Source organism: Diaporthe amygdali (genome assembly GCF_026229845.1).
Source record: "Diaporthe amygdali strain CAA958 chromosome Unknown NODE_5_length_1802954_cov_64_987939, whole genome shotgun sequence".
In the NCBI taxonomy this organism is placed as follows: Eukaryota; Fungi; Ascomycota; class Sordariomycetes; order Diaporthales; family Diaporthaceae; genus Diaporthe; species Diaporthe amygdali.
This window is the reverse complement of record NW_026517025.1, coordinates 362523-387294: the sequence shown is the minus strand read 5'-3', so window position 1 is coordinate 387294 and position 24772 is coordinate 362523. Positions and strand designations below refer to the sequence as shown.

Genomic DNA, 24772 nt, shown 5'->3' with positions numbered 1-24772 from the left:
CCTGATGTGTCTGCCTGGCCGGATTTTTTTTTTTTTGAAAAAAAAAGATGACATCGCACTTGGCAACATCTCCTGCTTTTCTCTCTTACCGAGCACCTTTCGACTCTTTGTATCTCGACCGAGCGGCCAATTACGCGTTACGAAGGAAGATGTCGTCGACCAAGCTTGAATGGTTCATCGCCGAGGGCGACAACTTCAACTGGTCGACCCAGCCGTTTGCCACCACAATGAAGAGCATGATTGACACAGGGCTCCACGAATGGGGCTTTGTCATCTATCGCTGCGTCTATGGCGACGATGAGGCATGGCAGCGGTACATGAAGTACTTCGAGGAAGATATCATCGAGGGTCTGGAGCACCATGGTGGTGACGTAGTGGTGGGCGATTTCCATATATACAGCCACCTGACTGATGAAGCTAATGAACAAATTTCGTGCAAAGTTACCGCAGTACGCCAGATGGACAGTCATAGAAGACCAGGAGACTCTCGACAGCGCGAGTATTGACACGGTTCGCGACATGTTTGTTGAATGGCGCAACAAACACCAAGTGGAACTCGAGGAGCGCTGGATCAACCGGATCATTCCCCCTTTGCTGAGGGATGCGCCTAACCGGCTACCTCGCTTCACGTATTGCCTCTATGTCGACCAAAAGTGTCTCAACACCGTCACAGCGTTCGCAGAAAAGTTTCCAAAGCCGTCTTTCCTCGCGCCAATTCCGCCTCCTCTCGTTGCGGTGTTGGTCGATAGCGACTTCAATGAGAGCCTGTACGTGGGCGGTGGGTACCGCGCTGCCCCGGACGAGCGAGGTCAGTTTCCTGCCATCGATGGACGCACATGCAAATACATCGGTTGGGCTTATGTGGATGTGAATGGGCTGGGTAGTTGGTACGATGAGCTGCATCGTCTCCGTCTGGACGATGCGATGAGCTACCGGCGGCCGCCCAAGATCATGCCGCTAGGGTTTGAGGCGTTGACTGACAACGGCATCCAAAGAGTCTGAGACTTCGAGGCTTGGAAGACATAGGTTGTACTTGAACTTGGAGACAGATAGCTAGAGAACAGCTTAATACACAAGCTAGGATGTATGCCGCACAATATCCGTCTTGCGGATCTGGCGGGGGCTGTATATAGTGCAACTGGTGGAAGACCGCCGCAAACATGTCGTGAACAGACCGCTAGTTCGGCGGAAGCAGCGGCTTCGAGCTGCCCGCCCTATCGAAAGCCGCAATCAGGTCAATTGGCCGATTCAATGCGCATGTCCTGCGATATCAGCTGCATGACGTTAGCAGTTGAGACTGAATTCGCGGTGAATAGCGCTCACCTGGTCCAGAGCATCAACCTCGTTGAGCGAGTTGAACGTGACGTCGGCGTGACCATGAGATGATGGTGCAGGAAACGTTCAGACGCTCTCAATTAAATGAGTACGGACGTTTAAATTGCGATACTTGTGTTCAAATCGCTCTTGTACAAGTGCCAAGGACTAGGTCAGGCTCGGACTGGGGAGCGCCGGCCAAGCAACTTCGCTCATGAGGATCTTCACAACAATCCACATCCGGAGAGTCATTCGCCAACATAACAGGATAGCGCCGTGTCGTGATTGCAGTCGTAGTTCGGGTACTTATCGCGCTGCGACAGTTCCACGTGTTTTGGCAGCCTGCAATGTCTGAGCGCGTATCAACACGGAATTGAAAATACGAAAATATCATGTGACAATATAGTAGAATATCTCATCTCCGTTGAGAATCAGACTCCGGGCAAAATTCTCCCACTGATAGTGTCAAGAGCTGATGATATTAGCCACGTGATCAGACTTTGGACAGCGGTTCCAATGTGTGGTTGCACGAGACGGCAGAGGTGGCCAGAGACAAAGAATCAGACCAAACATTTCAAGCAATTAGTTAGCTAAGCTCAAAGTCATCCGTTGACCGGAAGGGCGCTGCAGTGGCGGAGCAGGCTTGCCGGAGAGTACTGATCCCGAAAAGGGATATGGTGCCAAGCCTGCCTACCTGCCTTCTAACGGACGGAGGCGGCCATTGGCGATTGCGACAACACCAACCATGTAGGGAGGCTGCTGTGCAACCCGTATGAGAACAAGCAGGTTTATATAGCCCGAGCCTGGTTACCTACAATCCTCGATCTGCGCAACTCTTCTTTATTATCTTCATCAATAACTGAAAGATCAATCCAAAAACCCGTCAGACATTCCTGTCCTTGTCATAGCACCACGTTTCTTACATGTCGACCTCTAATTGCACTGGTCCCATCGCTGGTAGTGCTGCGAATGATATTTGGCGTCAGCATGAAGCCCAAATCAGAAATCTTTACCAGAACAAAAAGAAAACACTCAAACAGGTAAAGGAGGAGATGGAGAAGAACGGGTTCCCCGAGAAGCCGTAAGATTCCAGCTAGCATATCTTTACAGTATTCTGAGCATCTTATTCAAGCGTTGACCAATGCCTATATTTGAAACAGACTGTCCACATGGGAATCAAAGCTCAGAGTTGATCTTAAAATTCGGAAAAAGAACAAGGCTTCTGACTGGAAATTGGTCTACCGACACCTAACCCCTCGTCTTGAAAGACCAGGCAAGAAACGACTAAGGAAACCAACAACAATTCGATTGGACGGGAGGAATATTCCATTCGATGAGGCATGGAAAGAGATCCGGAGGTCGGGTGCACATATACTATCTCCACGCCAGTGTAAGTGAGTTATGGAGGACGATATACATCGTGTGACTTCCGGAAGGAGCTAACGAACAATCCCAAAGTGCCCCAAGGTAACCTTCCGTGTGGGATAGAGGTGAGAACTCCATCGCCTGACCTCTTGCAACGCTCCGCTACAGAAACCTTGGCTTCATCAGTCGCGCCCATTGTGCCAACGAGTTCTGAGTCTACTGCGGCTTTACAGCTATATGCCTCACAGACTGCGATTACAAGCGGTCCGCCGCGTATTACGTCTAACGTCTTAGTCTTTTCGAACGATCTTCCAACTACCCCATGGGTGTCTCTGTGTCTCAATCTACGACGTATGCACATGACTTCTTTTCCTTTCCCCGCTAGGATGGACAGACGCTGATACTAGTCAACCAAAATAGATCTTTTCCATGATTCGATCCTTCTTCAGCTATATGCGGCATGGAAATCGTTGGAATGGTGGAAGATTGTTCCAGTGGGCCGAAGTCTAGTGGCTCAAGAGATCGAACATTTCCAATCCCGATCATATCTGCTCCCAGCTAGTTCACTAAGGTTCCCCCGTCCATCCCCCGATCTTGGATATAGACTCGTTTCATCACGGGGAAATATCTCTCTAAGCGACTTCGTCTCGATTTCCATTTATCTATTATCCAATCGACTATATGACATAAATGATGGTGATAAAGGGTTACACCTTTTATGTTTACTTTTTGAGCATAATGTTCACATCTTCACCCAAATACTACAGTGCGAGACATCAACTGGAACGGCTACATGGGAATCATTAATGCATTATTCAGAGGATCATCACCACAAGCAGATCTTTAAATATCTGTTGGAAATCGGCATCCGGTACGAATGGACCAACCGTTATAACTTTGGCGTTCTCGCCTCTGCTCTTCACATGGATTGTCCAACCGATGTCCTTGTGAGCATTCTTGCTTATCTTCGTGTATCCAGTCACATCTCTTGGAGAGAGATCCTCCACGCGATTTCGAAAGCACTTGAGAACAAATATGTTGGAATCGCCAAATTGCTGGTTCAACGTGTCGATATTAACGCGGAATTGGCCCGTGATGGGCTGGTTCCGCCTTCACCGCCACGGTCAGTATTCCTGGCCTTCATACTGGGGTTTGACAGCACCTACGATAGCAATTGGCACATATTGGACTTTTTCCTGTCGAATGGTGCTGATGTCGACCGGTTTCTGCCCTCAGGGCTATTTACCCGCGAACCAAGCAGAGACTGGTACAATCGCAACGAAATCCATCGTGCGCTACGTCCAACAATACTAGACCATTCATTTGGCTTGGATCGATCTTTATTTAAGACGCTGTCGCAATATAGCAAAGTAACGGAGTCAAAATTGACGAAATCTGGCCTCTTGATTTCCCTCGAGGAGGGGCTAGATGCATTCCGAGACTACCTGAAGACTAGAGTATCTGCAACACATCTCCTCAGCTGGCGAATCATGCGCGAACCTTTGGAATTTCTTCTGGGCGACCATGTCCACCATGAATGGCGAGACATCAGAATTTGGGAGATTGATTTGTATTCTTCTCGCTTAGAGATGCGTAAAATGGACTTGAGGATCATACGCAGCCTTATTGAGTATGATGAGAACTCCAGTTCATTTTCGATCTTTCTCCCTCACACCCACGACATATTGGACGCCGTCTTACGACAACTTCGTGATCAAATTACGGACGATCGTTTGCAGCTCTTGGATATTCTGATGCAGAAAGGCGCTGATTTAAGGGAAGATCATCTCGAAAGTGCAGTAGAAAAGGATGGAATCAAGGTCCTGACTTGGCTTCATCCGAGGGTCAAGAACTTTCCAGCGAAGGCTGCTGGGGCGTTGGCTAAAGCTGCGCTCCTGAACAATTTCGAGGCGGTGGAATTTCTTCTTCAAAGCGGAGTGGACCCTAATTCATACATCAGCGCCAGGACCGCGAAATTGGTGTGCCCCAGGAGATTCGCTGTAAAACATATAACACAGGGTTCCGTTGAGCAGACTTACAGTGTGCAAGCGATCGCAGCTGGAGTAGGCAGGCTCAACCTACGCAGGAATTTTGATTATTCCAGTTTGAGAATGTGTCAAGTTCTTGCCGAAAAAGGAGCGAAATTGGTCGTCGGTCCAAACGACAGTACTCCCTTTGCATTCACAGGGCTTCTGTTGGAAAATGGCTGGGGTGATGCTGAGCTTTTCGCCAAGGTCAAATTTGCGCTCAGTACCCTAAAACAAAGCAAACAATGGGAAAGACCTCCAGCATTTCTGCTAGAGCTCTGCGTCGAGAATAAGACACAGTTCGGAGGAGAAGAGATTCAGGAACGGCTGAAGATATTTGAATATATTTTGAGTGAGGGGGCTGATGTGAATCCTGGATCCCCTCTCGCAGCCCTCGTCACTACTGGGCCCCCCAAAGAGCTTGTGGAACGGGTTTTGAGTCTGGGAGCTAAGCTGGACAATTACACTGCCGTTACCTATCCGGGACCGCGGGTACGCTTTGACACTAAGACTCCTCTCCAGTCCGCAGCACTTCAAGGTAACGAGGACTTGGTCTACTTGTTTCTGGAGGCAGGCGCTGATATTAACAGTCCTGCGCGTGGCAAATATGGGAAGACAGCCCTTCAAGCGATTTGCTCCTGGCATCCTGCCACAGAAAAGGAGCACCGTCGCAAGATGACAATATGTGACATACTGTTAAATGGTGGTGCAGACGTCAACGCTGCTCCTGCCAGGCGGATGGGATCCACCGCTTTACAACTGGCAGCCACTGGCGGAGATCTCGAATTGACGGCGATGCTGATCCGACATGGTGCTCACGTAAACGCACCAGGCATGTGTGGAGGTAGTGCTCTGGATGATGCTGCTCGCGGGGGACGTTTGGATGTGGTCAAGTTGCTACTTAACGCCAATGCTTTAAGCGCTCATCGCAGATCAACTGGATACCACGGGTCTATCAAAATTGCTGAACGTTATGGCCATCACGCTACCGCATGCTTGATTCGTGATCACCTGGCGAATGCTTTGGGGCCGGATTCGAGCTTCGTTACATTCGGCTTCGAGGAAGGTGTAGAGGATGATCACACCCATGATAGCGACACAGACGGTGGATCCACTGAGGATGGATCCAGTGATGACGAGTACGGGCGCAGTGAGCATGAATTGTCGACTGACGAATATTGGAAATCAATGGACGAAGAATCCTCTGAATGTGATGCAGGAGAGGACTCAGATGACTCAGTGAGCCAGGCAGACAGTCTGATGCGCCTCGCCCCAGCAGATGGGCCAGCAGATGGGCCAGCAGACGCGCAGGTAGTTCCCGACTTGCAAGCTGTGGAAAACATCTTTACGGACGACTTTATGGGCTACTTGGGAACCGAGGTTGATTTGAATGCGGAATATGAGCCCATGCCGGATTCTTCCATGGGACCGCTGACTGAGATATTGGGTACACAGTCATTCCCTGGCTGGCAAATTGTTGCGAATACTTCTATGAATGATCGGGTTGGTTACTCAGATATGGGCTTCGTTTTGCCGGAGGAGGATATGCAAACGCAGTGGGAAAATGAGTCCACATTTCAGAATCCCTTTGAAACCTTGGTTAGGATGCCAGACGATAGCGCGCTGTGGCAGCAAGTCTTTGAGATGCAGGACCAGGAACTGGGGATCGCAACACCTGACGCAGGTCTTCAAATGTCTACTTCAGATAACTCGGGTAGGCCAGACGTCGAAGGCCAGGATGCTGCAGAGCAGAGCTGTAAACCAGAAGTGCATGGGGATTGAGGTACGTATCAGCAATCCGCTGCACCCTGTGAATCCTGCTAACGACAAGCAGCTACTGTCACTTGTGGCTTCCGTATCTTCCTGCCCACTGCCGCCCTGTGCACCGCAGGAATGAGTTGGTTCACGATAGTGACGTCAACCTCTAGTATTCAGTTCCCAAGATCAAACAACACACACGCTCTCATGCAAGCAATTCAACTAGAAGCTCGTTTCACAATATCATCAAGCCATTAGTCCCAATTAGCTAAGCATCGAAACTCATATCCGATGATCTCAATTGACAGTAGCTCTACTCCTTTCATCTAAGAAGTTATTCTTATGCCTCCTCATTGCTACCAGGCCTGCTCTAAAACAGCGTGTTGATAGCCTACCCGTTGGGCGATTAAACCAAACCCGTCAGCTAAAAACATTCGAAGTATTTTGATGCATAAAACATTAGAGTAGGATAAATCCTATGGTGTCTTCGAAAACCTGTACTCCTCCATCAGATGTTTCACCTCTCATAGTATTTCGCTCTGATTCTGATACAAATACTTGATTTGAGCCTCGTGCTGGAGCTTAAAAGTTACTAGTAGCACCCTCGGGGACGGGACGGCGGGAAGCTGGTGTGCAATTATTTCGTTCGTAGAGCAAGTAGGAAGAAAATTAGACAAGTGGAGAAAAGATGCTTTGACGATTCATCAGGCTGGGTTTATATTGAGGATTTCAGAACGAACGGCATTATCTGCAGTACTGGAGAGGATACTTGAACAAAACTCGCGGTATTGTACCTTGGACCCATGGTATCTGATAGGACTGGCCGAAATCTGCCTGCATATAGAGCTTAATATTCTCCCGCGTTTCAGCTGCTTGCTGGGTTGCACAATGCAAGCGCGTGCCCAATCTCCAGTTGATACTGCCCCGTGCTTACCTGGCACTCAATACACTATTGCTCAGCCCCTGCTACAGCCCATTCTCCTGACCAACCGGAGCGTGCGCCTGAAATGCTTTTCTTCAGTCGTGTAACACTTGACGGCTTTAGCTCTCATGCTGAGGGCTTTCCTCGACAGAATGTCCAAATTCTTGTCACGTGAGCCCGTCCTCTTTGTCACCCCGTTCCAATGGCATGGCCGGTCAATACCATTGGCTAATACTGGGATGTCCCGTTGTAAAATGCGATGAAGGTCTCTCAGAATTTGCTCGCAATGTTAGTTCAGCCTCTTCATAGTAGGGACTGCTGGCAAACCTGCACATGTGATGTACTTGTCCGAAATCTGGTCACCTATTTGGAACATGTTGACTTCAGGTATACTTGCGCAATACTGGGCATGTTTGACAGCTGTTCTTGAAGAATGCTGTCCAAAGCCTTGTCTTAAAAAGACTTGACGAGTTGCAACAATGAGCGAAATGCAAACCTGCTGGCCCCCAGGTGCCTTCTCTCGAACATGAGGCCTGCTATAAAGTCCGGCCATGCCGTCAGACCTTTGGGCTCTTGACAATAGTTCTTTATTTTACAATCACACGTCACATTTTCTCCTCATAATCCTCGATATGGCTACCATGACGATTGATAGTAATGCGATTATCGGCATTTTGACACTGTTCGTCACTTGCGTCCCAGGTATTTGGTTCCTCCTGCGCTCAAGGGAGCGACTCCAGAGGCTGGATCAGCAGTCGATTCAAGAGCTAGAAACTGGATTCTCTCAAGCTGGACGTGATGTTCCCCTCGATTCGCAATTTGCACTCTCCTCGCCTTCTGTCGTCTTGGCTTTCTGATCTAGTTGTTGCAGCCATCGTTTCCTGTCTCCAAACCTTCCATTAGATCTCAAAGACATTGTCTGTTACCTATGCTGACTTTCAAAATTTGATTAGCAGAACTATAGTGGTCCTGTTATTGCATTGCCACGCAGAGCATACATTCCTGGTAGTACCGCAATGACTACTTGGTCGCCTTACTCCGAGTTACCTTAACAAACTAATGTAAGAGAAGGCATACATCGATCTTCACTTGGATAATTCACTCCAACCAGGTCTCAAAGGCAGGGAAACATACCGCTAAGTTCAGCCAATTCCAGGCCCAGCTGCTTCACAACATCAACCAACATACTTCTCTAACATCATCTCAAGTCTGGCCTGGGATGAATTACTACCCTCGGCCCTTTTCGCTGGTTCAACAGTGCGAGCGTTGGGCTTTCAAAGTCACTGAACAACAATAAAACTATGAACTCTAACTTAAGCAAGTTCTTATGCAGCTTTACCAACCATTGTCGAGAATGTTACCTACACAAATGCCAACGCCAATCTCACCAGTGTTCTTGGGGGATTAAGAAGCAGCGGAGCCGGTGCGTGCTCAATTGGCATCTGGAGACGATGGGTGGAGACTGCATACCTGTTGAAACAGATTGAATACCAAGATTACTGGTAGATGGCCTATGGGCTTGTGAGGTCATTTCGTGGGAAGCGGAAGGCTAATGTGGTGAATTGCATGTGGACGGTGGCTGCGAGGGACAGCAGGGTTCTCATTCCGGCGGCTTAGACACGGTGGATCACTGCGGTCTGACATTTGGAACCATGGACAGAGAAGACGTGGGATTGCGTTCGACGTCAGAGCAGAGTCGAGAGAGGTCATCTTTATCAGCACAACCTTGAAGAGTCGTCATGAGACGCGACCGCCGGGGATCGTGGTCGAGGGAGTATGGGTGCAGAAGATCTGGATGTTAAAATTATTGGTAAGCCCTGCATGATGGCAAACTCATGAGCAGGGTCGAGCTGGTATCCACAAGAATCCCAGCTACCAGGTTTTCATTCCTTTTTTTCCCACGTTGGCGTTGTCCTCAGTGACTCAAACCCGTTGTCAAGCACTGCGAGTTCCTGTGGACTCTTCAGTTATTCTCAATTTGTCCCACGGAGAACATGTTCCAGGACAGAAATGTATCGTTGTGCAGGCCTGTGCTTCTTGAAGCCAATGCGTTGCTCCATAATTCATACAAGTACGAGCCATTTCCCACCAAGACGCACATTCGCCTCTTAATTATCAACCTCGGCAGAAGCGTAGATTTTCTTTCTGGTAGTTATGGCTGGTGGCAGTGGGCTAGGGCAGTTGGTCCCTGCAGAAGCCCCCTTATCGATAAGGCCAGCCTACCCTACAGCTGCTGCCCTAAGGGCTTCGGCAGACCTCTCTTGCCTTCCTTTCTTTCTAACCACATCAGGCCAGCCTACCGTAAAGCCCGTGACGTCTCAACAGTAATGGTAGCAATAGAGCAATAGGTAAGCTTATACGCCAATGCAAGCGACGCCTTACTCCCCATGGAAGATCAAGAAGTTCTTCTATATTTATGAATACTGGGAATAGTAGCGTTAGCGTTTGTAGCGAGCTGATTGGTCCCCTGGGCCTACACCCGTAAGTAGGCCTTGGAGGGACGCAGCCTTCGGCTGCTTCCTGCAACCAAGCAAGCAACACACACAAATCAGCACCAACATCCCCAAACGCGCATCGTATTCGACTACGTGACCCGGCCAATGAATACAAATGTTTGCTCATATACCAAATCCTACGAACTTGAAACTTTATCTTCATCATTGAAATGCATTTCAAGTCGGACTGTCAGGGCGTAGAGCAAAGCCTCAGCAATGGTAGATCTTTTGGGCTCTTTGTTTAAGTCGTGTTGCTGGCGGCGGACGATCCGTGACATCACTTTGGATGGGCTCATGCGGCAATGACTCGTGGCTGCGCGACCGCCGAAAATCACCTATGTTGACCCTTAAGAAAAGAATGTGGACACTACTGCCGGAACGGAAAGTGGGCGACCTGCCTAATATCCGGGTCGAGTACCGGAGCTGGAACTGCTGGGCTGATTTTAGCTTTATGCTTGCTAGATAAACATAAAGGAGAAACGCCGGGGTCTCGCAAGTAAACTTTACCAGGACACTGTTCTGGTAACTTCTTTGGGCTGCATGGGTAGGAAAGTTATGGTAACTAATCAGTCTCGCTCTATGTTCCCCAGCTGTCAACACGATACCAATTTTAGACGGCGTCCAGACGGCGTTCAGGGTAGTAAGAAAAGACCCCGGCACAGAGGCTGGCTGTGCCTCTGTTTGTTTTTTGGTGGCAGTGTCTTCCGCTGTGTCCCATGCGCCTGCAGGCCATTATGGCGCTCCTTCTTACTAAGTGTGCTACGAGCTTGACTAATGGCAGTGGGTCTTGCTGTCCCTTTTCATGAGATCACACAATGCTGCGAAGGGGGGAATGGCCTGAGTCGACCAGTCTTGAGGTTTTCAAGGTCGCATAAAAGACACCAGTCTGTCCTCGACTCAAATGCCTTAGTTGTTCAGTAATCTGTTCCCTCATTTCGCTTTTCACTCAACGTTGACAATTGTCAGCTAAGTCTTTCATTTACGTTCAAAATGCATACCAGCAGCCTTGCACTCGCTTCTGGCCTCGTCGTAAGCGCCCTTGCAGCTCCTTCGCAGCCAATTTCTCCCAGGGACACGGCCTGTGCTGCTTTCAACGGGACATTCACTATCGACAACTACAAGCTGTACCCAGAAAACCTCGACTGGGACCCTGTACACTGCAAACTCTATATCAGTGCCAACTTCAATGCATCAGTCCTTGTCTACGATCCATACACATCGACCTACGACATCCTATCCTTTGATGGGATTACAGACGTTGACCCCTACCATGTTTCTGGCATTGACTACGATGCCTCCACTGGCTCGATCCTCATCTCCGCCAACAGCGGCAACCCCTTCGTGACTTCTGGCTCCGACATGACCGGCGCCAACAAGATCATCCGCTACGACACCAACACTAACTCTGTCGCCTATACGGCTGACTTGGCTGACTTCACGGCTCAGCTCGCATTGGGTAACACAACTGGCGGTGGCATTCAGGACTTTGCCGAGGATCCGTCCGGAAACGCTTACGTTCCTACCGTCTTTCACGTCCCAAGTATCGCTAAGATCACGAAAGATGGCTCAATCACATCCTGGTATACCGGGGAGCCGACCTCCACTTCTTCATACATCTATCTCGGCATCATCTACCACGAGGCGACCAACAAGCTTATTGTCACTGCGCCATACCTCAGCACCTTCGTGTCTTTCGACGTAGGCTCTGACTCTCCGGCACCGACAAACATCACCATGAACGGGCGCCCTGCCGATGGTTCCTACCCAGGGCTCGAGTGCGATGGCCTGATCAACCCCGCCCGCTACAACCGGGACGTCCTCCTGTGTAGCGAGAACGGGCTGCAGGCCATAACACTGTGGGCCACAACCGACGACTTTGCGAGCGTCGAGTATATTGGCCAGGTCGTGGACAACTCGACGACTGATATCGCAACCTGGGGGAGTCCGACCGCGACGGTGGAAATTGGAAACACCATCTACATCTCGAACGAGTACTTCCATGACTTGAACGAGTTTGATGTTGCCGGCAACAGGAGCAGCTTCTCATTCGTAGATGCTACAGCCCAATTTGATGCTGTTGTGACTGCCGCTGGTTTTACTATTACCTCATGTTAGACCTCTTGGTATCGAGATGCAACAATACTGGGATTGCTTCGATGGAATTATGGTCGACCTTTTGGAGGCAAACATGGTTGAGACATAGAAAGCTTGACTACTGAGCTCAAAAATACTTTCTGTACATATTTAGCAGACATCTATGATGAGGCTCACGCCGTCGAGATCGTCGAAAATAAACATCGCCCTTTGATGAGTACTGAGTTTGCTCATATCTGCTCCGAGATCTCAGATTTATACGACCCTTCCCGCTTTGCTGAAAGATAGATACCATTATACGTATAGGCCGTTTAACTACATGTAATTAGCATTTGCCATGCGTGGAAATTGATGAGTAGAGCGGTCGGATTGATGTCATGAAGAAGTCATAGTTTGCGTAAAATCAACTGATGTCAATGATTAATTGGATAAATGAATAGAAAAGCAGCATTGCAATACCCTCATCAACCCTTGTGTAAAACTTAGTCACGTTCCCTTTCAATCGTAATATCAGTCTTTCATCCATCTTCGCAACCTGCGGGGCAAGCCTTTTACAAGCCCATCTCTCCTTCGGCGCCCAAGCAAAAGGACCGCGCGTCCTAGACCCCCTGGGATAAAAAAGAAAACTTTTCCTTGCTACCATTTGGGCCACTCATCACCGCTACCGCACGCGGCTTTCCAGGTGCCACACGACGGCTGTTGTGGGCTCGCTCTAAAGAAGCCGCCTCCTTGACTTCCTGCTCGGCCACGGCTGTTTGAGCCCTTACCAGCACGTAGCCGGGTAATACGCAGATAGATGTCTCCTCTTTGTATGTGGCCAAGAACTCTGGCCACACCTCTGCGGCGATGTCTTTCATCAACAGACGATCTTTGGGCTCTGACTTTGACTTTGTCCCGTTTGTGGTACACCCCGTTGAAGATTTGGCTTCATGAAACAAATCTGAGAGAGGCTCCCAATCCAGCATACCCTGTTCATTTGATAGAGGCTCAAATTGAGCCTCGAATCTGATTTCGAGTTGTTGGATGGTCATCCAAATCTTGCAAGCTTTTTCGTACCACTGAAGCACAGCAGCATTGAAAGCCTGACCGTCGACTGGTGAGGTTATGAGAAATCCTAAGATTTTGGAGACCTGATTTGCGGCAGTCTTGGTGCGTTTGAGACCATTGTCCCGCTGTCCCTTCAGATTCATGTTGAGCAGCACGCTCCGCATCCAGTGAGCGTGGGAAGAGCTAACTTGACTCAGAATCTCCGCCACCTCCATACCATTTTCTGTCAGATATACAGGCTGAAAGATGTACTGGTATGCGTTCTCGGCCATGAGGCGAAGCACAGCTGCTACGCGCATCTGTCTCGCCGCTTCCGAGTTACCTGGTGGCAGGGGGATACCGGAGAGGGCGACATCTTTGGTTAGGTCTTCCCAAAGCCTTGTATGAGTTACCTGAGGCTCTTGAGTCAATTGACCGAAGAATTGGAGAGCCAGCTGGTGTGCTTCGTCAAATAAACCAACTAGCTGCCTGACGCTGCAATACAGTTAGCGTTGTTGTTATCGAGTGAGAAAAGGGGTGAAATGATGTACTAACAGGGTTCGAAACTCAGTCTCATTCAAGCTTTTGAGAGGCAAAGCCAACTTTTTGAAAGCTGCCAATTCTTGATTCGCCATGTCATATTGTTTCTTGATACGGTCTCCTTCCACCCGGGATGCCTTCAGATCCTGTTCGGTCTTCCTCGCAGACTCCAGTTGCGCTTCTTTTTGCTTCAAATTGGCCATCGTCTTATCAATCTCATCCTTGTTTGTCACGAGTTCCATCTTGAGATTCGCTATTTGATTCTGCGCCTTTTGGAACTTGCCCTGGGTTGCAGATGCTTGCGTCTGAGCTTTGTCGAGATCAGCATCCTTTTTGGCGCATTGATCCTTCATGTCTTGGTTCTCGTTTTCGACCTCCTGAACTGCGGCCAAGATCTCCGTTTTCATAGTTTTGCTGTCTCCCACCTTCTTTTTGAGTTCCTCATTCTCTGTCCTAAGGTTTTCCACCTCCAAAATTAGGCCGGCGATGTTCTGGTAGCCCTCGTCCGTGGACAGCTGTCTGATTATCCTGACAAAATCCTTGACCAATCCTTGCTGAACGGGAGGCTGACCTTGCCCATTTAGCACGGGCTGCTTGGCGGGCGCGGACGTAGTCATTTTGATGCCGAAGTGGTAAATGTGTATATTCGAGGTTGCGTAGCACTGCCGTTGCTGTAATCTTGGGCAAATCTCGAATGACCGACGTGAGCTGCCATGTCTAGCCATCAAGTCAGTCAGGCGTTTGATTCTATTTCTGCTCGTTGGGTCGGATTGCGGTATCTTCGATCAGTTGAGCCTCAATCACCTTAGCATGTGCAACGATGCATACATGTCCAATGAAAGTTCTCGACGTGTTTACACCTGCATGTGCATGTTCACAATCAGCGGGGCTTGCCTCGAACTCACCTTGGCGCGCAAAATGGTCCCAGTAGGCCTCCCGCAGATACGGGTTTCGTTCAGAAACCATCAATTTTAGTGGTCGTCGAGGGAAATTCCAGGTCGTGTGTCGCACTGATAATGCCTGACAGCTGTTCGCATCGCTGCAGCTGCAAACTCAAAGCCACTTACATTGTTGCAATTTCCGATGTTAGCTCACCGATGCAAGCAGGCTGTACCAACCACAGGTGATCATTGAAACGGGGCCAGTCAAGATGGGAAGAAGGACACCATCTGGCATGCAGGCCCGCTACCAAACGAGGCGCATTAATCTTGGTTGGATAAGATATCGATGTTGATGTAGATGGCATTCATGATGCAGAAGTGACCAGGGCGTCCACAGGACTATTGCGGGTGGGGGTGCATGTCTTCATGGTTGCACAAACATTGTTGCACTTGAAGGCCTGGCCGGGCCGATAGACTCGAGGAGCATGCATCTTCTCCCCGTGGAGCCTGTTCTGCTCTAGACCTTGGCTAGTAGGACTCAGAGATGAATGAAAGTTGTAAGCCGGAAACTCACAAGACTGGGTCGATTTCCTGCAATATTTCTGTTTGTTCAACTTGAGCTACTACAGGCCATCATGATCATTTACCTGCACTTTGCCCTGCGTTACTGTGATGTAGGCTTCGACGATGGACTTGAAAATTGGTTCGTTCTTCTGACTTGACTAGGATAGGCGGTCCTGAAAGGTGGAAATAAGACCAATAACAGGAATGCCGTACCACAAATATATTCCGCTCATTAATCGCACAAACCAATTATATGGGCGATCGAAGTTATACCGCGAGTGTTCTTTGTGCCTCACCAGCTATTTGGACGGAGGGTTCATTATGTGAGGCTGTACAGGTCTAAAGTATTGGCATGTAGTTAAGTGTGCGCGTCAATCCGAACAATTGTTTGTAAGCTACCCTTACTTGGCGAGATTTCCAGACGCAGTCATTCAAATAACTTGATAGATAAGAATACTCCCTACTCAACCAAAGAAAGATGAACGTTCTGGTGGAAAATGTGCACGATGGCCATTGCTAATCATGTCACTTGATCAAGCTACTGGTGTCGCGATAGTAACATTTGGCGCAGGACTATGTTTCTAAAAGTTGATTCGGCGTGTGACTCTCACTTTTCCAGGCCCACGAGTAACGTACAATGTATCAGACCCACAGGCCTCTGACGGGTATTTTGCATTCCTAGTCATCTAAGCTTGGGCAAGGCTTTCGACCATGGTTTCACATAAGAACATTCAATCTTGATGGCACCTCGGTCAAATTTGCTCAAGTAGCCGTTGTACTTTAGGGTTGATCGGCTGACCTGGGATTATTTACTACTTCGTGAAGCAGATGGCTTGTTTCGTTGACATTGTCGCGTTTTATGCACAACCAAGGCCTCAACCACGGTTTCAACCAGACCCCTTGCAAGCTCATTCAATTAAATTGGGCATTCAAACTGCGGCACTTCATGAAGCTCCCCATTTGGTTCTCAGAACCCGCGCCCCTTTGTACTTTAGAGCGGGCTGTCCAGGCAATCTGCCTTCCAGTCCAATACTCCTCTACGCCAGGGCATCACTTCGATGTCCACTCTGCCAAGACAACTTCAACTAAGGTGCTCAATCAAATAAGTCGAGTGATGCTGTGATGGGACACACCGCCAAGACTAAATTAACCGGAAGGATATGAATCGTCTTGGCAGTTGCTTTGTTTTGCCACGATCTTCGGAACATTTACGCTTGTTTTGTTCATGCGGAGCTACTTGGAGTAATAGATGTGTCAGATTTTCAAGAGAGCGGTTAGGCCTCCGGAATTGGCAACAGCTATCATCATCGTAATCATCGTCGTACCATGGGTTAGCTGTGGAAAGGTGATCGGGACGAGTACATCCGGCCGTGATGAGCATATGAAATGGAGGCAATTTGGGACAACAGCGGTGAAATAATATCCCTGGTGCTTGACTGGATTCAATATGCAAGCGGGTTCTGTGGCAGTCAATGCTCGAGGATAGGCGGATCCACGGTGGTATAGAAGGAACCGGCCGAATCCGTATAAATCAAGACGTCCCATGAACTGATCGGTGATAGAGCGATTTCTAATGCATGGAAGCTCCAGCACTCTAGTTGAATTTCCTCAATATGTTGTTTCCCTCTGTCGCCCTCCTTCTGGGCCTGAGTACACTCTCCAAAGCCCTCAGCACTCGTCAAACCAGTGATGAGTATGACTACATTGTCATAGGCTCTGGGCCTGGAGGGGGGACAATTGCCTCCAATGTGGCAAGAGCTGGATATTCTGTCCTGCTGATCGAAGCTGGCGACAATGCGGCAGAAGAGCCTTTTGGTGCCTACCCGGCATCTTCAACATGGGACTTCTTCGTGAAGCACCACGAAGAGGAAGCGAAGACGATGAAATTCAGGTTCCTTACCTGGAGAACAACCAGTGGGCAGTACTGGGTCGGCAACTCGGGACAGCCTTCTGGAGCAAAGTTGCTTGGTGTCTATTACCCCAGGGGCGCCACTGTCGGCGGTTCGTCGATGATCAACGCGATGGTGACGTACCTACCTCCTGATAGCGACTGGAACTACATTGCCAATTTGACCGGGGACACCTCGTGGAGGTAAGCATCACCCTCAATGCCTTTCTATCATAACCTTGTCCAGTATGTTTACACTGAATGCAGTGGTTCATCCATGCGAACGCTGTTTCAAAACATCGAAAAGAACAACTATCTTACAAAGGGTACAGCCGGTCACGGCTTCGACGGCTGGTTCCAGACCAACCTCCAGGCTGGTTTTGCTCCAGACTTGGCTTTGTCGCGCGCAGAGGCTTCTGCCCTTGGGAAAGATTCCAACCAAGTCCAAAACATGATCAATGCCGATCCGAACTTCCTTGCCGCCGATCGTGACAAGCAGGTTGGTATCTGGGGTATTGCATACCACCAGAATGGCCAGGGCCAGCGCTTCAGCTCGCGTACTCGCGTACAAGAGACACTGAACAACAAACAATGGCCTCTAACGCTCAAAACAAACGCTCTGGCCACCAAGATCCTCTTCGATACCAATTCCACCTCCTGCGGTGGGGCAGTGCCCAAGGCGACGGGAGTAGAGTATCTCACCGGCCAGTCCGTCTACAAGGCTGACCCGCGCAACAACGGCGCTGCCGGTACAAAGGCCACAGCGCGTGCCCGCAAGGAGATTATCGTCGCGGGCGGCACCTTTAATACCCCACAGCTTCTACAACTTTCCGGTATTGGCCCGGCCTCGCTCCTCAAATCGCTCAGCATTCCCGTGATCGTCGACTCCCCCGGCGTCGGCGCCAACCTGCAGGACAACCAGGAGATGCCGGTCGTCGGGCGCTCCCAGAACGGGCAGGGCTCGGGTGGAGGGTACACTTTCATCAAGACGAACCACACTTCGAACGACGAACGCGACGTCTGGTTCATGCACGGCGGGCCCTTTCGTGGCTTCTGGCCCCCAGCAACGCGCTTGAGCAACCAGCCGGGGCCCCAGGACGCAGCCGGAACTCTCAGCATGAGCATGGTCAAGCAGCATGTTGCCAACCGCGCAGGCACTGTCAAGATCACGAGTACCGACCCCCGTGACCCGCCCGATATCAACTTCCGCCTGTATACGCAGGGCCGTGAGACCGACATGGGTGCCGTCAAGGACTTTGTCGCCTGGAGCCGCCGCGTCCACAAGGCCACGGCTGCTCCGGTCGGTCCAATCACGACCATTGAGCCTCCCTGTACGAGCGGCGAGGACTCAAACGGTAGCTGTGGCCAGACCGACGAGGACTGGATTGAGGGTCAGACCTTTGGCCACCACTGTACGAGCACGGCGGCCATCGGGCCTGACGGCGATGCCAATGCGGTTCTGGACTCCAAGTTCAGGGTGAGAGGCGTGGCGGGGCTGCGGGTTGCTGATGCCAGCGTGTTCCCCAAGATTCCTGGCATCTTCCCTGCCGTCGCGACGTTCATGGTCGGGCAGAAGGCTAGCGATGCCGTGATTGAGGATGCCACTGGCCTTCACTGCTGAGTGAGTGGCAATGGACTGGAGAGGAAGATCTGTGTTTCTTGTTGAGAGGATTGAAAGGCGAACAGAAGGAACTTATTCGGGAAGTTCTTTGCGTTGGGAAGAGAAATTGCACAGTTGTAGTTTACGCGTAGTTGATGTAAAATATCGTTTGAATTCCTGTTGAACTAAACTCCCATTTTTTCCCGCCATCTGCCGTTCAATAAATCACCGGCCTGTGCGACACAAGTAAATTCCCATGAATGTGAAGTAATGAATCTGAGTACTCCCACAATGGCACGTCTCTCAGGTGCCCCCACCAGTGCCAATGAAGACCACCAGCACAGCAGCGTAGGCGGCGGTGCCCGACAACACATCAAACGGCTTGTCCAAAAAGATGGACATGACCAGGCCAAACAAGAAAACGCAAACCGAGGTCGTGATCAACGAGGTCACCAAACCCGGCAGGAGGACCATCACAAGCATGGGCGCAACGAGAAAGGTGCCGCCGATCATTGCCATGGCGAGTTTCCTTGTATACAGTTCTACCCTTTCCTTCCGATTGACTAACCCTCGGGTTCCTCCTCCAAATGGAAGAACTTTGTGTTTATCGGCCCTATCACCTAAACCGTGCTTCGTGAGCTGTTCCATGTCCTTAGTGAACTGCTTGCGTGTGGCCGGAGATGTGCGCGTGCGCCACTTCTTCTCGACATCCTTTAGCAATTGACGTTGCATTGTGTAGTCCGTGGAGACGACAAATGGATCGTAGCCTTTCTTCTTGCGTGCCTCCCTCATAAATTCAAGGCTCTTCCAGGCGGAGACTTCTCGTAGCAAGAAAGTCAGCGATGCAGACGGGAGGGTTTGAACTAGAGAATGGGGATTACATCACCATATTGGGACAAATATTCTTCTGCCCGAGAAGTAAAATCCTTGTCTTCGTTCTTGTCTTCATCATGTTCATGCCCATAGCTGAATTCGAAGGCTACGTCCACAAGACGCTTTTGAGAGTATTCAAGGATCACACGATTAAACTCGGCAAGGTTAACACAGACACGGCCGCCTGTCACGTCAATGACACTTTTTTTGTAAAAAGATCGCAGTCTCCGCTCAAAGGAATTACCGTGATTAACATATTCTTCTGGGCCGAATGACTCATATGAAGAACATCCGACAAGCTCTTCGGCTAACATTTCTGAGTGTTTGCTTTGATATCTTGGCCTTTTGCGCCTAAATGGCAGTGAGCTCAGCTGCGGCAGGGGACAACAGGCAGCAAGCAGGCTGTGCTGTCTGTGCTGTGAGGCCTCGGAGAGGCGTCTGGGCTGGGAATGATTCCGAGTTTCATATTGAGGGGTCGGACTAGGTTGATTTTCGATAACGACTTCCCCTCGGGTCCGGGTTTGTTGTAGCCTTTGGGATTGCTGATCACGCCGCCGACGTCTAGATTCGTTGTCTGCTAAATATTCCATTAAGCGCTTGTCGACTACAGTTTTATAACTTCGGCAATGACTTTGCTTACTGCGGATGGCAGACGCAGATGGAGATGGCGAGGCTGGGGCAAAGTCTTGCACGTCGGTGGCCGGTGGCGGCGAATGACTCCCTTGCCGTCGATTGGCCGACTGCCCTTCCTCGCTAGTTGTCGCTCGCTGTTCAAGCATCTGTCGGAGCTCTTGAGAAGCCCGGTCGCAAAAGTCAAGCACCAGAGCAAGATTCTCCCCTTCCGCATCATTATCTAATGGTGTCAGCGGTCTCAACGAGCCCGATGGTTGCTCCCGATGCGCTGTCTGCTCAATATTCAGATCCCGGGATGGATCCCCGGGCATCCTTCCGTTCCGATCCAATATCCGCCTCCTCTGCTTGGGCAGCGATTGAAATTGGTCATGTCGTCTGCCGTACCTTGAGCCGTTCCTGGTTGACCTCTTTGGAGCTGTAGGCACTTGGTGACCTTTCTTGTCCACGAATCTCAGATGCAATGAATTCGTCTCAAACGAGGCTCCGCCACCGTCCTGAGAACCAGGGACCTTTTCTTCACGCGAAGAAAGGTGAGAAGGGGGGTAAGGCGAATCAGCTCTTGCCTCTATGTCGTCTTTCGGCCACTTGGCCCGAGATGAGCCGAGCATCCTCCCAGCTGCTGAGAGGGAAGAATGTATGATGAGCGTTAGGTGCGGAGGTAATCTTGCGATAAGAGGGGACAGTTGTATGGTAGCCGAGCTCAAGCGTGAAGGCTAGGAGGGAAGACATGTACTCGGAGGGGCTCATGCCCAAAGACCCTTGCTGCATACCATGGCTTACGGCGCGCCTAAGCGAGTAGAAGATGGCCACTGAGATTAATTGTAACACATGCCATCACTAGACCTATCTAAGGCGGAGACATCGTCACGAGAAATTTCGTCCGCTTGCCGAACTGTGTGAGCGGGCGAAAAGGAATGGCTACTTAATGCCAAGTACTAGAGGTTCAATTATAAGATACGCTTTGTTGTCTTCTAGTAGGATGATAAATAATATTAATAGTGTTAGCAGTTGTACTTTGTATCCAATTCAATGCAACCTACCGCCCAGCTGCCCTCCAGGTACCCTAGGTTGCTTCCACAACCCACCGTAAATGTCATTTTCAATGCTGTTTACCCATAATCACTAAATTGTTCACCATTGTAGCAAATATAACAAGCACAATAATAATTATATATCCAACAACTTACATCATGAAGTAAACTATTAAATAAGCTGATAGAAAGAATTGTCATTATGAAAAGGCAATAATTAAAGAATGTAATTTTTAAGATATTACTTTATGTGTATACAATACAAAGTATAGGATATATACAAGAACACGTTATAAATTTTGTATTGAATAAAAGGTAGAGAACTAGAAATGTTACGCTTTGAATGCAATCTTTATCGCTAAGAGATGCGTGTGTCCCTGCTCCTCCGAATGCTTTATTACCAATCAAACTCGATAGACCTTGAGCTGCCAGGAGTGCAGTTACTTGCGAATAGTTCAGATCGACCTGCTTATACCCGCTCGATCTATTCGCGTGCTTCTGTCCGAACGTTGTACACCAGACGTGACAGACAACCGGGCTATAGGGAGTGACCGGCTTACCGAGGCAGTGGCGGTGGAGCTATAGCAGATAGTAATGATGAAAAGAAATAGGGGCGTGTTTGTGTGTGTGTGCGGTGCCCATGTCGTGGCTTAGGATGGGAAGGATAAGCGGATTGGTGAGATTTCAGAATTGCGGACAAGATTGGCGGATGGATTCCTTGAGAAGACAAGACACATATATGTGATCAGGTACAGCAACCCTCGGCCCACAACCTATTAAAATACTTGGTTGCATTCGTTGTGCTCCCAACCCCGCCACATCCCAGCTCACAGGCCGAGAGAGGCCAACAGATGCTCCAAGTCTATTCGCCGAATTTGGGAGGCGCAGCGATCTAGTGGAGATTTTGCATCGGCAGGAGCTGCAATTGCAGCTCCCATGTTACCACAGGACTCTACAGCTGCTTGATTTGGGGTTATATCTCCAGTGGCGTCCAGTGGGCGGGCTCGACGGGTGCTAGTGATGCACAAGGGTTCCATCATCACACGGACTACGGGAAATATTTGGCACTTTGTTGATTGGTAATGGCTTTCAGGGCCCTGAACCTCACAGCCACCATGCAACAGGGCAGTGTCTTATGGTGGTCCAGGTTAAGCCTTTCCAATAGCCCTGATCGTTCTCCTGCAGCACAGGGATCTATAGACGGAGCATGCCTAGGTTCACCATAAGCAAAGAAGAGACGGACTGCTAATAGGCTATAGGATTCTGCCACACGCATAGGCGTACCATTGAGTTTACATATCTAGGTACGAGAAAGATCCATGTGAACTTGGACTATAGAAGCATTGGTGTCAAGGCGGAGTAAGCCGGACACCATTATCTACGTGGAAGTCCAGGCTCAGATTGGTCATATATAAGGCCTTGTTAGCTCAATATCTATGGGCGCAAAACGGGTGACAATCGAAGGAGAGGGGGCCCCTCTGGTCTTATACATATTATGTGATCTCCGCCGTACATGAGTATTTCAAGACTAGCATTCGACCTACAAATCCTAACATCTTGTTGAGACTGCACTAATTTCACAATCTCTCTCCTCATAACCCTCCTTTGACTAACACCATTCCTTTATCATGTCGACTCAACATCACGAGCCTACCAGCTATGCTCAGGCTCGGCCATTACCAATGCCCTCACCGTCCCCACAACGTGCATATCCCCAAAGTGACTTCAGCCTACACGACAAATATCGTGTCCGATCATCTGCGGGTCTAAGTTTCTCTGCCCATCAACCGACAGTGCGGCCGCTCGGCAAGCCCAGGGCAAAGAATAGAATAAGCAAGTTGGATCTGTCCGTGGCCGCGATATCCCTTGTCTGTCTCGCAATGGCAGTCATAGCAGTTGGAAATGAGGCCGTATCATGGCGCCTGGGAGTCGCGAACAATCAACTGATCGTCGTCGGTCTCCTTCTAAGCATCATGAACCTGTGCCTCGCCAGTGTCACGTCTACATTCTGCCTACTCATCGAAGCAAGATTCGGAGACTCCATACTCCAGAACTACGACGGGATCCTTCGCAACAAGCCGTTGGCTCCGAAGCTGGGTCTCCGCTGGCGGCTCGTCCTCACCTTCTTCCTCATTGTCCCCATCGCCGCTAGTGTTGCCTACAAGACCTTCAAAGGGGGTCAAAGCGCCAAAAGAGTGAACAGTGACGGATACGTATCGATTCCGACCCAGTATGGCATGGTAGCAGCGCCTGGCCTGATGGAACCTGGCCAAAGGCCAACCGGTCTTCCTCAATTCTTCAACGCTACTCAGCCGTTCCGGGCGTCGTCGTCACCATCAAACGGCTCTGAGCCACGGCTCCCTTCATTCCCAAAGTCTTATGGGTACAATATCCTATTGCTCGATGTAAACAGCACCGCAGTACTAGACACCTTGCAGCCAGAGTTCATCACCTCGGTCCAGGACGTCCTTGCCGTTGGAGAATCATGGGTTGTCAACGCTCCGGTTATCGGCACAGTTGCCACGTTGAACACCTCCAAGGCCTCGGATCCTTCCGCTTTTAATTCAGACTTCCACTCAGCTTGTAATGATTCTCAAGGAAACGTGAGCTGGATACACGGAGTGATGAACCTTTGGGATCACAAAGTCACATCGTCGTTGTGGTTATTTGATGAGGCGCGCGATCGCTCGAATCAATCGATGCAATACGTGGCTCTTGTTGACCGATACAAGCAGAACATCAGCTGTCCCGGTCTTGCGCCACATGCCCAACTATACAACATCTATCGTCAGCAGTGTCAAGGCACATGGTCAATCACCCGCGCTGGCATGGAGCTCACGAACGGGTCTTGCAACGGTGCACCTCTGCCGGGGGACAAGCAACGGATGATCGTGGAAAATACGCTGCACCTGGTGGATTTGTATATACCAGCCCTCATCGATTTCCTAGGGGCCTTTGGCCCCTTTGGTCCTAGAAATCAGTCAGAGTGGCGTGGCCCGTACACAGCAACCTCCGTGGCGGCTATGTTGTGGTCGAGACTTGTGGCTCTAAGCACTTTTGTCAACAGTGATGTCAGTCCTTTGATTACTACCGAAGGATACAATGCTAGTGCAGTTGCCTATGAAGGCTGGAAAACTTCAGATGGCACATTTCTTACGTACGAAGACGTCAGGCTGTTTTACTCTGTCAGTCCGTCCGACCAGACAATATTTTATGTACGACCCACACTACGGAAGTCACCTCTACTCTACTTCGTTTTATCAGTCCAGCCGCTGATGATGCTGGCTATTCTTGGCTTAACACTAACAATGCATTCGGTCCCACTGGATAAAGGCTTTGGTCTGGTATCGATCGTTTCTGGCATCGACCGCGACACTCTCGACATCTTATCTGGCGCATCGCTCTCGGGCGAACTCACTGATCGTGTTAAGCTAATCATTGTGCCTAAAGACAATGGACAGACTGGCAAGTTAGCTTTTCGGGTCATTCCCGAAGATCGAGGCTCAAATAGAAAGGGAAGGTTGCGCCGAGATGTTCTGTATTATTGAGAACATCAAATCTACTGTCATCGGGATTTTGCGATATCTCACGCTGGGTCTTTGAGCGTTTACTACCGTGTGAAGGAAACGCCTACAGCTCGATCATAACAGTATGTATACAGGTCATGAGCGAGACCACCCACTTTTCATGTCTAATACTAACTAGGTGCTATTTTAGTATGTTTAGTGGTGTTGTTCCACATAGGGACCTTGTCTAGCCAT

General features: G+C 49.7%; 8 protein-coding genes across 8 annotated transcripts; 6 read left to right on the top strand and 2 right to left on the bottom strand.

Annotated features, from left to right (window-relative positions):
• Nucleotides 1-149: 149 nt before the first annotated feature.
• Nucleotides 150-1002, top strand: J7T55_015259 (uncharacterized protein; the record flags this gene model as incomplete). Its single annotated transcript, XM_053139478.1, has 2 exons — nucleotides 150-377; nucleotides 442-1002. The coding sequence occupies 2 exons, from the start codon at nucleotides 150-152 to the stop codon at nucleotides 1000-1002; spliced, it is 789 nt and encodes a 262-aa protein (XP_052996987.1).
• A 1235-nt stretch (nucleotides 1003-2237) lies between these two features.
• Nucleotides 2238-6488, top strand: J7T55_015258 (uncharacterized protein; the record flags this gene model as incomplete). Its single annotated transcript, XM_053139476.1, has 5 exons — nucleotides 2238-2395; nucleotides 2583-2704; nucleotides 2773-2804; nucleotides 3447-3969; nucleotides 4267-6488. 5 exons carry the CDS (start codon nucleotides 2238-2240, stop codon nucleotides 6486-6488), a joined length of 3057 nt encoding a protein of 1018 aa, XP_052996986.1.
• A 1530-nt stretch (nucleotides 6489-8018) lies between these two features.
• On the top strand, nucleotides 8019-8243 carry J7T55_015257 (uncharacterized protein; the record flags this gene model as incomplete). Its single annotated transcript, XM_053139475.1, has 1 exon — nucleotides 8019-8243. One exon carries the CDS (start codon nucleotides 8019-8021, stop codon nucleotides 8241-8243), a length of 225 nt encoding a protein of 74 aa, XP_052996985.1.
• Nucleotides 8244-10871: 2628 nt separating this feature from the next.
• J7T55_015256 (tri14-like protein) lies at nucleotides 10872-11996 on the top strand (the record flags this gene model as incomplete). The annotated part of the gene is made up of 1 exon (XM_053139474.1): nucleotides 10872-11996. One exon carries the CDS (start codon nucleotides 10872-10874, stop codon nucleotides 11994-11996), a length of 1125 nt encoding a protein of 374 aa, XP_052996984.1.
• A 578-nt stretch (nucleotides 11997-12574) lies between these two features.
• On the bottom strand, nucleotides 12575-14158 carry J7T55_015255 (uncharacterized protein; the record flags this gene model as incomplete). The annotated part of the gene is made up of 2 exons (XM_053139473.1): nucleotides 12575-13496; nucleotides 13557-14158. The coding sequence occupies 2 exons, from the start codon at nucleotides 14156-14158 to the stop codon at nucleotides 12575-12577; spliced, it is 1524 nt and encodes a 507-aa protein (XP_052996983.1).
• A 2441-nt stretch (nucleotides 14159-16599) lies between these two features.
• Nucleotides 16600-18495, top strand: J7T55_015254 (choline dehydrogenase; the record flags this gene model as incomplete). Its single annotated transcript, XM_053139472.1, has 2 exons — nucleotides 16600-17078; nucleotides 17142-18495. 2 exons carry the CDS (start codon nucleotides 16600-16602, stop codon nucleotides 18493-18495), a joined length of 1833 nt encoding a protein of 610 aa, XP_052996982.1.
• Nucleotides 18496-18777: 282 nt separating this feature from the next.
• On the bottom strand, nucleotides 18778-20753 carry J7T55_015253 (uncharacterized protein; the record flags this gene model as incomplete). Its single annotated transcript, XM_053139471.1, has 5 exons — nucleotides 18778-19292; nucleotides 19361-19531; nucleotides 19592-19654; nucleotides 19988-20693; nucleotides 20751-20753. 5 exons carry the CDS (start codon nucleotides 20751-20753, stop codon nucleotides 18778-18780), a joined length of 1458 nt encoding a protein of 485 aa, XP_052996981.1.
• A 1886-nt stretch (nucleotides 20754-22639) lies between these two features.
• On the top strand, nucleotides 22640-24559 carry J7T55_015252 (uncharacterized protein; the record flags this gene model as incomplete). The annotated part of the gene is made up of 1 exon (XM_053139470.1): nucleotides 22640-24559. The coding sequence occupies one exon, from the start codon at nucleotides 22640-22642 to the stop codon at nucleotides 24557-24559; it is 1920 nt and encodes a 639-aa protein (XP_052996980.1).
• Between the last annotated feature and the right edge of the window lie 213 nt (nucleotides 24560-24772).